Consider the following 14,484-nt stretch of genomic DNA (forward strand, 5'->3'; position numbering starts at 1 on the left):
ACCACGATAATGGAGGTTTTTATACACCTTGCTGAATTATGTCAGGCAGACCCCCCAAAAAAAAAAAAAAATCAGCAAGACGCAAATGATACAGCACAATTACATTAACAGAATTACACATGTATAGAATTAGGCATCTAATAGTTATACATCCAGCACATTCTTTTTAAGTACACAGGGAATGCTTAACAGAAATTGATCACAAACTAAACTATAAAGCAAGCTTCGGTAAATTTCAAAGAGTAAGTATCATACAGACCAAATTCTCTGACTACTGCGCAATTAAGTTAAAGAGTTAATAACAGAAAGATACATTTAAAATCTCCAGGTATCTGGAAATTGAAAAATAATTCCAATATGTCATGTCTCAAAGAAGTTATTTTAATGGGAATTTTAAAATATGTAAAACTAAATGATAATAAAAGTACTATACATATTAGTATGTGTGGTACAGTGAAAGTGATGTTTTACAGAATGTTTTAACTGTTAAGAATAATGGTATAGGGACTTCCCTGCTGGCGCAGTGGTTAAGAATCCGCCTTCCTGGGCTTACCTGGTGGCGCAGTGGTTAAGAATCTGCCTGCCAATTCAGGAGACACAGGTTCAGGCCCTGGTCCGGGAAGATCCCACGTGCTGAGGAGCAACTAAGCCTGTTCGCCCTAGAGCCCGTGCTCTGCAACAAGAGAAGCCACCACAATGAGAAGCCCGTGCACTGCAGCAAAGATAATGCCCCCGCTCCCTCCAACTAGAGAAAGCCCGCACGCAGCAACAAAGACCCAATGCAGCCAAAAATAAATAAATAAATAAATTTATTTTAAAAAAAAAGAAAGAAAAAAGAATCCGCCCGCCAATGCAGGGGACACGGGTTTGAGCCCTGGTCCGGGAAGATCCCACATGCTGTGGAGCATCTAAGCCCATGAGCCACAACTACTGAGCCTGCGCTGTAGAGCACGTGAGCCACAACTGCTGAGCCCACGTGCCACAACTACTGAGCCCACGTGCCACAACTACTGAAGCCTGCACGCCTAGAGTCCATGCTCTGCAACAAGCCACCACAACGAGAAGCCTGCACACCGCAACAAAGAGTAGCCCCCTGCTTGCCGCAACTTGAGAAAGCCCGCACACGGCAACGAAGACCCAACACAGCCAATAAGTAAATAAATAAAATTTAGAAAAAAAAAAAGAATATGGCATAAACCCAAGGAAAAGAGATAATAAAGACAAGACTAGAAATCTAGAAATAATGGTATAGAAGACAGTTGAGAGAAAAAAAAAAGCTAAAAGTTGGGTCCTTTGACAAGACTAATAAACAAGTGGATGTCAAGATTCATTTTTTTTTAAATGGGAGAGGCAATATTTTTAATTATAAAGGGGATAATTATTGATATAGTTCCAGTTCCACATTATGTAAACTCCTGTATTTTTTTTTTTTTTTTACCATCTTTTAACTTCTCATTGTTCATTACTATCTTCAGAGATAAAGGGAGAGGTAGAAAATAATACTAAACCAAAAATGACGTTTCCACTATGCAGCATTGACTTTTTTCTTCTTGATCATTGATTGCTTTATTCATTGATGCCATATTTCTTGGAACAGATTTCAAGATATTAGAGTCCTGTTATTTAAACTTGATTCATTTAAAATTATTCTAATCATTTCCTTCTGCTTTGTTTAATCAATATATATACCTCCATTTTTGACACGCTTTTTATTTTTTAATACCCTTAAAAGCCCCGGTATTCTAATTACCCCTCTCCTTAACCCCCATCCACTTTAAATTTATTCACATCCTTTTATCAGCAATCAGCTGACTAGAATCTCCCTTATTACCTGGTTACTTTCTGAGTTAGCTGTTTGGTTATTTTGCTTTATTTGTAACCCCATTTCTCTATTATCCATCTCCTTTCGGTGCAGTTACTATGCTTAGAACCTCTTGTTGTTTTGTTATTTGTGCCCTTCAGTATCTCAAAGCTCAACTGTGCAGTATTTTTATAACTTCTCAAAGCTGCACTAAAACACCTTTTCTTATGACAACCTTAGTCTACTTCTTTATGCCACTTTGTTCCCAAAACTCATTCCTTATAACACATTTTGTATGAGGTAATAGCACTTTATCATAAGCAAAGTTCTGTTCACTTAAAACAACAGAATTAATAGAACCTTAAAAATATTTTATAATTCAAGTAAGCTTTATTATAAAAGGAGTTTACATACCATCACTATGGATAATTGAGTTGATTTTATAAGTGTATGTGAAATACAGTGTAAGAAAGTTAAGGCCTGAGAGCTTATTTTTTTTATTAGCCTCAGTTGAAAATCTGAGAAAAAACTATTACAAATGTATAACACTGCAGTAAATCAGGAAGAGTAAACTTTTTTTTCCTTCCAGTTTTGAGATATAATTGACATACAGCACTGTGTAAGTTTAAGAGGTACAGCATAATGATTTGATTTGTATACATCATGAATTGATTATCACAGTAAGTTTAGTGAACATCCATCATCTCATAGAGTTATAAAATTAAAGAAATAGAAAAATTTTTTGTGTTATGAGAACTCCTAGGGTTTACTCTCTTAACAACTTTCATGTATAACATACAGCAGTGTTAATTATATTTATCATGTTGTACGCTACATCCTTAGTATTTATCTTATAGCTGGAATAGTAAACTTATTTTTACAAATTAGGGAAGCTATAAATGAAAAAGATTTTTTGGAATGGTACCTTATACTTTTATAGCATTTTCCTTTTCAGACCTGTTTTATATTTAACTGGTTTATTCTATACAAGTAAGTATGACAAGATGCATGGATTTAACAAATTCTGGGTATCTCCTGTGTCAGACTGTGTACTGTAGTATACTAATCAAATTAAAAACATTTGAGAGTAAGGATTTTATTCTCAATTCCCTGCTCTTCCATATTGCCTTTACATCTCTGTTTAATACTCTAATACTTTGATTTGAGTAGTCAAATAGACCTTCAGTTTAGCTAAACTATTTGACTTATGACATGGTTTTCTTCAGTTGTGACTAGTGAATAAAACATAAAACGTATAACTGTTCTCTAATCTCAGACCAGTTCTTTTAGTTGAAAAGTAACCCAACTGCTGCCTCAAGAAGTAGCTATGTGATGTTCTGTGTTTAGGCACTGTGCTGTGTGCTGTGGGGAGAGACACTGGTTCCTGCTTTCATGTATCTTACAGTCTGAAGGAGGATATAAATAATTAAAATGTAATGAATTTATAAAAATAAGTAAAGGGTACTGCATGGGGGAATATCTAGTGAGGTTCTGAACGTTTTCTAGAGGATGAAGAAAAGGCCCTCTTGAGGAAGTAACACTAAAGGATAAATAGATTAGGAGGGATAGTGAAGGAGATAGGAAATTGTTATAAATAGAAAAGCATGCACACTGGGCTAAAGGTAAAAAAACTAGTGTTTAAGAAAATATGTTTTGTACACCTGGAACATTAAGTACAAGGAGTACGGTACTAAGATACTGTAGGTTCCATGAGGAGGGCTAGGATGGTTCTTGTCTTACCACTTGATTCTCAGCATTAGCAAAGTGGTTAGTATTGTATATCATCAATAAATGTTTATTCAGGGAGGCTTGAGAGAGATGGTAGGGTCAGACTGAGAAAGGCATAAGCCATGTTAAACAAAGAGTAATTTTAGAGTTTATCCCTAAGGCTTTTAAGCAGGTAGTGACATAGATTTGTATAGAATGGATTGGAGAGAAGTAGAGAAAAATCCAACAAGACAAATTAGGAGACTGATTGAGTTATCCAGATAAAAAAATAATGGCAGTGAAAAGTGTAGAAATAGAAGATGAATTTGAGAGTAATTAAGAGGATGGGTATGGTAGGACTTGGCAGTTAGGATATGGATCAGCAGGGAGAAAATGTTACAGATGAGTACTAAGTTTCTTTCTTGGGCATTTAGCAGGACTGTCAAGGAAGAGAGAGACTCACATTTTGGATTTTCGTTCTATGAAAGAAGCTGGCTTTTTTGCCTCAACGCCTTGTCTAGTGCAAATAAACTTGTTTTGTCACCAGTGGCTATTGTAAATTCATGATTTATTTTAAAATCGTAACAGAATTCAGATATTTCAACTATTCTAAAATGAGAATTATTTTTGCTTTGAACCTTGATATTGTTTTTTAATAGGCATTCTTCCCCTTTATAGCCATGAATCATCTTAATGGACAGAAGATGTATGGAAAAATTATTCGTGTTACTCTGTCTAAGCATCAGACTGTACAACTACCTCGAGAGGGACTTGATGATCAAGGGCTAACAAAAGATTTTGGTAATTCCCCACTGCATCGTTTTAAGAAACCTGGATCCAAAAATTTTCAGAACATTTTTCCTCCTTCTGCAACCCTTCACCTATCCAATATCCCGTAAGTATTAAAGCTGGAGTAGTTTATTAAGGATATACATTTTAGGAATAAAATATAAACATTTTTTATTAATTGTTACTCTTTTTTTCCGTCTAATTTTCCCAGTCCTTCGGTAGCAGAAGAGGATCTGCGAACACTGTTTGCTAACACTGGGGGCACTGTGAAAGCATTTAAGTTTTTTCAGTAAGCAAGCTTTCTTGTCTTTAAATTAGTGACTTGATAGAAGTAAAAGTTTTCTTCAAGTAGTTGTTCTTTTTGTTTCTAGACATCTTTGATTCTGGAATGGGCAAAAGTTAAGTATTTAAGCCCTTCCTAATTTTTATGAAGTATCTAATTTCATAATTTTGTTTCAGAAGAGATCACAAAATGGCTCTTCTTCAGATGGCAACAGTGGAAGAAGCTATTCAGGCCTTGATTGATCTTCATAATTATAACCTTGGTGAAAACCATCATCTGAGAGTGTCTTTCTCCAAGTCAACAATTTAAAAAAGGGGAGATGAAGATTGGCGGTGAATCACATTGTTTGGTGTCAACACCTATTGACTGTTCAGAAAAGTGGGGACCAGAGTTTGATTTTTTTTGTTGTTTTCTTTTTTTTTCTTCTTTTTTCCCATGCTGTTATCATTCCTTGGTTATAAAATGAAATGGCATATGTAAAGGCAGAGTTATTAACTGCTCTCTTTCATCTGTTCTGTAGAGAAGCCATTTTTATTGTCTGTTTAAAATTTTAATTTTACTTTCCTTTTTCAACTTAGTTGACATACGTGCCTTAAAAAGGAAAACTAGTGTTGCTATTGTGCATTTACTAGAAGAAAGGAATTGGTTGTCTAGGGCACATTGTTAAATGGGAATTAACAATATGTTTAGGCAGGGGTGTGTAAAAAGGTTAAGTTTTTGTTTCTCCTGCTTGGAACTTATTTTGAATTATTGGCTTGTCACATTTCTTTATATTTAATCAAATAAGATACATGATACTGAAAGAATAAAGCAGCATTTTTTTAGTTTTTACTACCTTAGGCTTTATTGCTTTGAAAAAAACATTGGCCTTTTGTATCTCACAGTTCTGGTCTAGATTCAGTTATGAATGTAGGCATTAGTTAAAATTAACAAGATGCAGAGTATTAATTTCTTAAGACAACAAAGTGATTTCTGTAAGTTTGAGCCCTATGTGGAAAGCATTGTGGAATCTTAACCTTTTTGTACACACTCTTGTGGGACGTATCATATAAATGTCAGCACTAAGTAACGTCTTGTTTGTGGCTGAATATTTTTCGTAGATGTTTTTGAAGTTGACATGATTTATGTGCATTTAAATATATATTGCCATCCTTAGTTTGTAATTAAGATTTGGAATACGGTTGTGGATTTCTGAGCATGTGCAGACTGGTCTAGCTAGTTCAGGAACTGGTGCATGTATTTTTCAAAGATAAAAGAAAGTGTACTGCGAAAATTTGCAGGAAGATTAATTTTGTGGCAGTTTTCTAAAACTGACAACCAGGTGGGACCAAAGTTTATGTGCCTTTAGTCTTAATTTACCTTGCATTGTAATATTCAGTTTTAATAAATCTTCAAAATATTTTGTATTTAGGAATAGATCTGACTTTGACTTTAATAAAAACATGGCTCAGAATCTACAGGTCAAATTAATTTGAACAGTTCTTGTCAATCTGAATTGTTGATTCTGTTTAAATGACCAATACTTTTTCAAATTGATGTACTTAGTTTCAAGGTTCATAGATTCTGTTATCTATGTAGACAGAATGGTCATGTATATTTTCTATTAGTTGAGTTTTTACATCTTTAGAAATGTAAAATTCAGTATAGTTTGAAAGCGGCACAATTAAAAATTAATTTTCTAACAAAGTTGGGAGGTTTGATGGTTGTTTAATTTCCTTTTGTGTGTACTCTGCTTACCTCTGTAGCATGCTCAATAAACACTTCTGTAGCTCTGTATTCACCTTTTCTGTCTTTCTCTGCTGCCTTTTCTCTCTCTTCTTTGTTTTCACTCCACTGTGCTTCTGAATTCATGTTTATTCTCTGCCAGGGTGGGAAAGGAATAATAATACTACAATTCTATGGCTTTATACCATAAATAAATCTAGATGCTGTGAAAATATACCAGCTGGTTTTTTTTTAATTTGAAAGATGGTAACTGCTTTTCAGGAGGACACATATTAAACATTTCCCACCCTGTTATAATCTACTGCTTTAAAGACATAACTTTTATTGTATCTTGTTAATTCTTTCTATCTCTTTTGTTGTTGTTGTTTTTTTTCCAGTAGATTTATGCACTAATAGATCTTTTGGATTTGCCATGCTCTCTTGCTGCAGTTTCATCTTTCATCTTTTGTGTCTGCTAAAGATTTCCTACCTTGTGAGTTTTAACAAAGGGTACTTGATGTTACTGGGAAGAAACAGTATCATACCATCTGCTTTTGCCTTGGGTGGGAAGGAAGATACACATTCAGGTATTTATTTAAAAGTTTAAGGGTAATTTGTGATGTTACGATTTTCACTTTTTAAAGGGTTTCGATTAGGGTGCTATTTGTACTCAATATTTTTGGGGGGTCACCTTTTTTTATACAGGCATTTTGGGTGTCTGATAACTTTGCAGTTATACATGTTCCTTAAGTTTGTTCTGTTGTTATAAAATAACTGACAATTATGCAAAACTCATACATTAGGAAAGTTAAAAACAAATGAAGGAGTATGCAGTTCATTTAAGTGTGCTATATTAATAATTCAGTCACTTCCAAGAAAGAAAGAATATAGTAAATAATTGTTTACATTTGGGTCGACAATGGGGGTGATTTGGAAGCTAAAAGTTATCTCACATTTTTTTTTTCTTAAAATAGCATTGTAGTACAGAAGAACTCTAGCAACAGCACATGAGCCTAAAAAGTCTGTAAAAAACCCATAACATGAATGAATAGTAATCGAACAGTTTTCTCTAAGTGAAGTTTTTCTCAGTATTGGGTGGTAGTTGAAATATCTGAAAGTAGGTGCTATGTGTTTTTCAGGTAGTTCCTTGTGGCTGGGATTGGCTTGGAAGAAGAAACAGAAGTTTTGAGATGTCTGTGGGAACTGGGGTTGCTCCAATTACTGAGTTAAGAAGAGGAGTTCCCAGTATTTCTGATGGGGGAGTGACCAGAAACCCAAGTTTTTCCTGCCTAGGGAGTGGCAGATTCCTCAGTCTTTTAGAGTGCACTCCAGTGCAACCTTCCCTCCAAAGCACAAGTCAGTGAAGTGAGAATTTTGACATTTTGGAGTGCTTTAATTTTCATACATTATTTTAACCCAGTCCTCAGCATATAGTAAATTGTTTAATTAGGTGAAAATAATAGCTTTGTCATCATTATTATTACCACCATATGCCTCAGTCTTATCTCTCAGGTGAACTAGCTAACTGAAGTGTTGTTCGTAAGATGCAGCTGCTTGTTAATAGAGGTCTTACCTTGAATATTAAGAAAGATAACTTTATTTTTTCCTACAACTGAGAGAGAAACTGATTTTTTGACATTCAGATTTATTTTGGAAAATGGGTTTCAAAATACCTACTTAAGGAATGGATTCATAAAGTTTACATTTAATGTTAGAAATCTAATTTAATATTTGAAAGCAGCTAAGAACACCCTGGCTTAACCAGGAATGATAAGGAATCATATTTAGTTACATTAGGGATATATTAACACTTGAGAAATTTAAAGTTCAAAATATAAGGTTAGTATAATCAAATTGTGGTAATTGGTTTGTTATTTCTATTTTTGGATCAACATATAGTTAGCAGAAAAGGACAAGTTACGTTTCTAAGCCTCAGTATCCCTTGTGTATGGGAAATGTAGGCAGTACTGCTCTTCCCACCTCACAGGATACTGTGAAACTCAAATAGTAGGAATGCAGAAATGCTATGCAATTGATAAATTGCTATGTAGGAGGAAAAGTTGCAATGCCAGTTTCATGTCTGCCAGATCTTAGTTACCTACAATAAATAATACCCTGATGTCGCTTTGCTACAGAGGATTTTTTTTTTATGTTTTTAAGTGTTAACATCTGCTAAAGCAAAAAGATGTAGAAAGCAAGTCTATAATGCATCCCAAAGCCAAATGAAAGGAGAATCTGGATTTAGCCTTGTATTTTCTGTTTGAACTATTTGATAGCCTAGTAACACAACACAGATACATATTTAATTATGGACTCCATTTAAAAATGAGATTTTCTGTGTATATACCTTTAAAGGTTGCTGTGAAACTGAGAGGTAATTTTAACACAGTCTTGGGAGAATATGAAAAGAAAAGACGTTCTCATGAGTAGCTTGGGACTTCAAACAAGATTTCCTCACTGCCTTAATATTTTTAAATAGAGCAAAAATCTGAAAATGTTTTTTCATTCAGGAGAAAAGGGTATGGAACTGTTTAGTGAAATTGAACATACATAGGTTTCTATTTTGGCTAAATATTTGTTTCAAGAAAATCTGTTGGTAAGAATTCAGTAGAAAATCTCAATTTTAAGCCACAGTATTAGGATATGTGTACCAGTTATCAAAACCCTTAATTTTGGAGTTATTCTTTATTCTCCTAAGTATACTTATTCCCTTTATCTTTTTTGGTTTTAGATTTTGCAAATAAAGTATTAATGAAGTTAAGTGTCAGATTGCCCACATTAAGGACAAAATGAAGTGTTCAGATACGCAGAAAAATACAAAGAACATAAACAGCTATGCACTTACTATTTCACCACCTAATACTTCCCATACTTTGTGTAATTTTAATATATGACTTAAAAAAAACATTACAGATTGAACTGATCTCCTTTATGTACTCTCCCTGATATTAGCCCCTGTATATCCCTTCTCCACAGGTAATCGTTACATTGAATTTAGTATGTTTTAAATTCAGTGGTGGTTTTTCAAAGAGAATTTGGTCTGTATTCTGTAGTCTAAGTTGCTTTTTGTACCTAAAAAAATACTGCAAATATTTATGATGTTTATTAAATGGTATGATATTTTGTTCAACACACTTTAAAATTTTGTTAAGATTAGGATGTCTGGACATTAATAATCCCCTTATCAAATCTCATGACATTTAACCAATTTTAAGGTTATTAAATCAATTCCTTTTCAATAAATACTGTATGTTGTTTGAGTCTCAAGTTTTTCCTAAGGCAAAGATGTAAAAAGTAAACAAGGAGCTATCGTTAGTATTTTAAAAGCTGAAATTATGTGTGAGATCCTCAAATACAAAGATATCCTTTCCAGCTTCACATTATAGCCACTGTTCCTACAGCTTAATGCCTCCCTCCCATTTCAGTGGACAGAAAGAGTATTCCCCTTAATTGGTGTTAGTGCTTAGAAAATAACAAACCTCCCTCATTCCGCTTCAGTTACCAGCTTAACGATCTTTCTTGTTCCTCCCATATTATCACCTCCCAGACGTATTTCATCATCAGGTTTTCTGGAATGTTTTCCTTACAGTGTTTTATTCCTGGTCATAGTCACTATTCTGCAACGATATCTGGGCTAGCCTAGCTTGTCACCATTACAGTTTGTTCAGATCATAGAACCTTGCTACTCAAAAGTCAAGTCCCCAGACCAACAGCAGTTATCACCTGGGAGCTTATTAGAAACTCATAATCTCTAGCTCCGCCTCTGACCTGCTGAACTACATTTTGACAAGATTGGTAGGTGTGACCCATTTGGACACTCAAGTTCTATGCTAGTAGAATTTTTTTTTCAGTTCAGTGAAAATCAGCTTAAAAGTTTTTTCTTATTTTTTGCTGAGTGTGAACATTGTTACATTTTCTTGGTAATTTCAAGTTATTCGAGAGATGTACTGTTAACACTAAGGAATAACTGTAGAGCTGAAAAGGACCTTATGTATAGTTTTAACCTCATTTTAAACTGTTCTAGATAGGTCAAATGAACAGTTTAGCAACATATTTGTATTGACGTACCTGTAATTAGATTACAGGTACCTGGGTTTCCAGTTCAGTCTTGCAATGTGTTAAACTAATTAAAGGAAGTAGAGGCCTGCTGTTATTCATAAATTAAAATTACTGGAATTTAATGTACAAGATAATAGGTAAATAGCTAATAACAGAAATCAATACGATTGTTTAAATAAAACAATCGTATTGATTTCTGTTATTTTAGTAATAAACATCAAGTTTAGCCTGACAGGGAAAGGACTTCCACGTGAATTGATATTGTTAAATGACTGGAAATTAACAGTCTTAAGCCCTGTCTCTGTTACATCATACTTTATAATAAAATGACCCTTGGGTCACTTTGGTAGATAGAAAGCTTTCCTATTCACTGAATGCTGCTTCAGTTCCTTTCCCAACTCCAATTGGATAGCACAGTTCTAAAGCTGCAGTACCTAAACTTTACTAGTGATGCTGCTGATAGCTCTCTGCGTTAGGGCTGTGATAAAAATACAGATTTAGCTGTGCCATACTATGCCTTCAGTGACTTATTACCCATATCCTTAGCATGGTTGTTCATGTTCTTGTGGCTAGCAGTTTTCTCTGTTGTCCTGTCTTGCTGAGTATTTCCTGTTTACCACTCCCATTGCTGTCTCTAAACCTTGTTGCTGCTTTAGCTATCACTTAAATTGTTTTTCTCTTTACTTTTCATCCATCTTCTCTTTGCAGTTAATTTCTTGCTCCTGTGACTTACATTTTTATAACCACAACCAACCAGTTAGATGAATCCTTTCAACTGGTTAATGAACTGATAAATGATGGTACAAATTGTAATATTCAGATGTTTTTCTATTTTTGTCTGGTTCAGCTTAAAATCCTCCCTTTTTAAAAATTTTCTTAATTTCTGGTATTGTAACAATTCCAGACGGTAGAAATCACTAAAAGGCTCCAGAAACCTGAAGTATTAATGTATTTATCACTAGTGTGTTCAACGCTAGTGGAGAATTAGTCAAAGAATTGTGGTTAAAAAGCTCCTTATGCTGACACCTATAAAGTTCTAAAAGGTGGTTCCAATTCATTTAGTAATGATTCATAGAAGTTAAAGTACATATATATGTTCAAAGGAATAATTACTGCTGTTTTTTTAAAGATGTAAGTAAAACAGCCCCAGGGAGACCATAGTAACATTGCAGTAGTTGTCTCTTCCCTGAGTTTGGAATTTTATAATGTATATTTTAAATTATAAATATTTTTTGTTCTGGAAAAAGTATAGGCATTGACATTAGACTGAACTGTATTCAAAGACCTTATTCTGCTACCCAGTAGTGATGAGACCTTTCAAAGCCTTAATTTTCTCATCTGTAAAATAGAGATAATACCTGCCTCATATGTTCACTGTGAGGATTATGTGAAATACAGATTCATTCCATTGGTAGTTTTTCTTTCTCCTCTTGCTTGGGGAAGATTCTTGGCATTCCGTTTATGGAAGTTTTTTTCCCCTAAAAGTGTTAATTTATACGTTTTCAAAAGACGTTTGTTGGAATTTGCTATTTGCATTGTAGGGAATTCAAAGATAAATGGCACCACAGTACACTCAGCTCTTTTCTTTGATTTTTGAAAATGCACATTTGTTCCAACATATTTGATATATTAAGGAAGAATTTAAGTGTTAACATGCATTTCGCATTTAATGTGCGATTTCATCACGAGAAACGTGGAAAACAGAAAACTGCACCCAGCTAATCCAGGCTGTTTAGAAATACACCAGGTGCACACACGTATACACCTCAGACATCTGTCAGCTACCTACCTCAGCTCTTCACGTGTTAGGGAGCACACTTACCCACATCTGGTGTTAACAACTTGCCGTCCAATTTCATACAATCCTTCCAACACTTCACGATGACTCACAAGCTACAACACTTCCAACACCCACTTCCACAAGCAAGCTTTCAATCTTTTTTAAAATAAGGCATATTTATAGCAGTATTTATATATTTCTTAAACATTTAACATACAAAACTGTGCTGCCATTTTTTTTATTGTTTGTTTTTGTGTGATGAAGTGTTTGAGGGTTGTGTCCCATAAGCCCTGTGGTTTTTATTGTGTGATTTTGCATAATGTGGCAGTGTCTGGAAATGCTTATGCTTTGTTAGAGTAGAGTTGTCTACTCTCAAGGAGCTTCTAGGCCAATTCACATTATGACAGAAGGTATATAGCAAATTGTGATGCTGGACATGAGAAAACAGGGTTTGAGGCTGGGCATCACCATTTATAGATCATGGCAGCTTGAACAAGCCATGTTAGTCTGCGCCCATTTTCTCGTCTATGGCCTTTTCATCTTTATGCTATTACGGGAATCATGCTTAAAAAGGTAATGCCCAAGATGGTTATTTTCTAGTTTTTGTTTATCATAATCTCTTGAGCATTAGTTTGTAATCTGGGCATGGTATTTATTCCTTTCCTGAGATGATAATAGTATTAATTTCAACCAGTCATGACTACTAAAAATATTGCACTCTATGTAATTGTAGTATATTTATTGCTAATTAATGTATAGATTAATAGCATAGGCAACAAAAAATGGCAAATATTTAAATATTTTCAAAATAATGATTTAGTTTCAAACAAAATATGCAAGCACTTCACAAAATATCAACTGCTGTTGAAATACAGTTTGGGAATGTCTGTAGTGATAGAAAAAAGAATCACCTTTTGAACCAATTTTTTAAGGTGAGATTATTTTAACAATTTTCTGAACGAATGGAGGTATTTTTCGACCTCAAAGCCCATGGCTCTTTTCTCTCTACACCACAATAACAAAATGATATAAATTATTTGTGGTTAGTTTTTTCCCTTTCCATTTTTGTTTTGTTAGATAATAATTGAATTTATTTATAAAACTTACAGGAGAGTGCTTGCTTCGGCAGCACATATACTAAAATTGGAATGATACAGAGAAGGCAAGACGGGAATAGAGACACAGACCTACTGGAGAATGGACTTGGTGCTTTGTGACCACCTAGAGGGGTGAGATAGGGAGGGTGGGAGGGAGGGAGACGCAAGAGGGAAGAGATATGGGAACATGTATATGTATAACTGATTCGCTTTGTTACAAAGCAGAAACCATTGTAAAGCAATTATACTCTAATAAAGATGTTTAAAAAAATGACAGGAGAGCACCTGATGAGGTAGATTTCGGTTTTAAAAGACTGTCAGTATAAAACATCCAGTATTATGCTTTCAAATGAACCACTAACTCCTCAAACTGGATTTCTACGAACTAGAAACATAAACTATACTTACTCGCTAACATCTTCATTCAGCAAATACTACTACATGCTAACTAGAAGCTGTGAATCAGCATGAAACACAGTTCCTTCTTATCAAGGGGCTTTCAGTCTGGTGTGAAATAATAGCAGTTGTATAGTTTGGTAAGTTTGATGCAGAAACTACTGGGCGCTATTGTAGTATACTCAACCTTTACCCGTTAGAAAAGGATTCTTGGAGGTACAGTTGAACCTCGAACAACGTGGGGGTTAGGGCTTATAACTTTATAGTCCTCCCTTTGTACCCTTGGTTCTGCATCTGGGGATTCAACTGAGGATCCTGTAGTACTGCAGTACGTATGTATTTATTGAAAAAAAAAATCCATGTTTAGGTGTACTCGTGTAGTTCAAACCTGTGTTGTTCAAGGGTCAACTGTAGTTACAGTTGAGAGCTGGGTCGGAGGGATGAGGAAGGGAAGTGTTGAAGACAGAACAGTTTGTTTAAAAAAAAAAAAATAGTACTGAGTCAAGATTATGGCACCCTGGAGAAACTAAAAGTTTCACATGGCTAGGTCATCAATTATGAGACAAGGAAGCAGTAGAGAAATGTGTTTGGGTATGAAAAGGTCAAATCATGGGTCACGCTAAAACATTTGGACTCTATTCTAAGATCCGTGTTTTTAAACACAAGTATTGGTAAAATGGATTTAAGAGAAGGGTCAGGGTTGGAGTGACAAAACTGATAAATTTACCCTGCTCATTAAAATATCCCTTTTAAATATAGAGGATTTTTTTTTCCTAATTCTAAAAAAATCACACAAGTATTAAGTTTGTTTAAATCTGTATATAAGAACCTCAAATAAAACTTGATACTAGATTCTCCTAAAGAATAT

The 14,484-nt window shown here is 34.5% G+C and overlaps 1 protein-coding gene across 4 annotated transcripts in view; it reads left to right on the plus strand.

Annotated features, from left to right (window-relative positions):
- Positions 1-9,497, plus strand: part of PTBP2 (polypyrimidine tract binding protein 2) — an 84,161-nt gene extending 74,664 nt beyond the window's left edge. For 2 of the 4 annotated variants that reach the window (XM_036846703.1, XM_036846722.1), the window contains exons 12-14: positions 4,187-4,403; positions 4,509-4,586; positions 4,760-9,497. In XM_036846703.1, coding sequence (XP_036702598.1) covers positions 4,187-4,403; positions 4,509-4,586; positions 4,760-4,889 — 425 coding nt within the window. In that variant the 3' untranslated portion in view covers positions 4,890-9,497. Of the gene's footprint in view, positions 1-4,186; positions 4,404-4,508; positions 4,587-4,756 lie in introns of all 4 variants that reach the window. The other 2 variants (XM_036846712.1, XM_036846693.1) reach the window with 2 other exon arrangements.
- The last annotated feature ends 4,987 nt before the right edge of the window (positions 9,498-14,484 follow it).

Source organism: Balaenoptera musculus, chromosome 1, assembly GCF_009873245.2.
Source record: "Balaenoptera musculus isolate JJ_BM4_2016_0621 chromosome 1, mBalMus1.pri.v3, whole genome shotgun sequence".
Classification (NCBI taxonomy): Eukaryota; Metazoa; Chordata; class Mammalia; order Artiodactyla; family Balaenopteridae; genus Balaenoptera; species Balaenoptera musculus.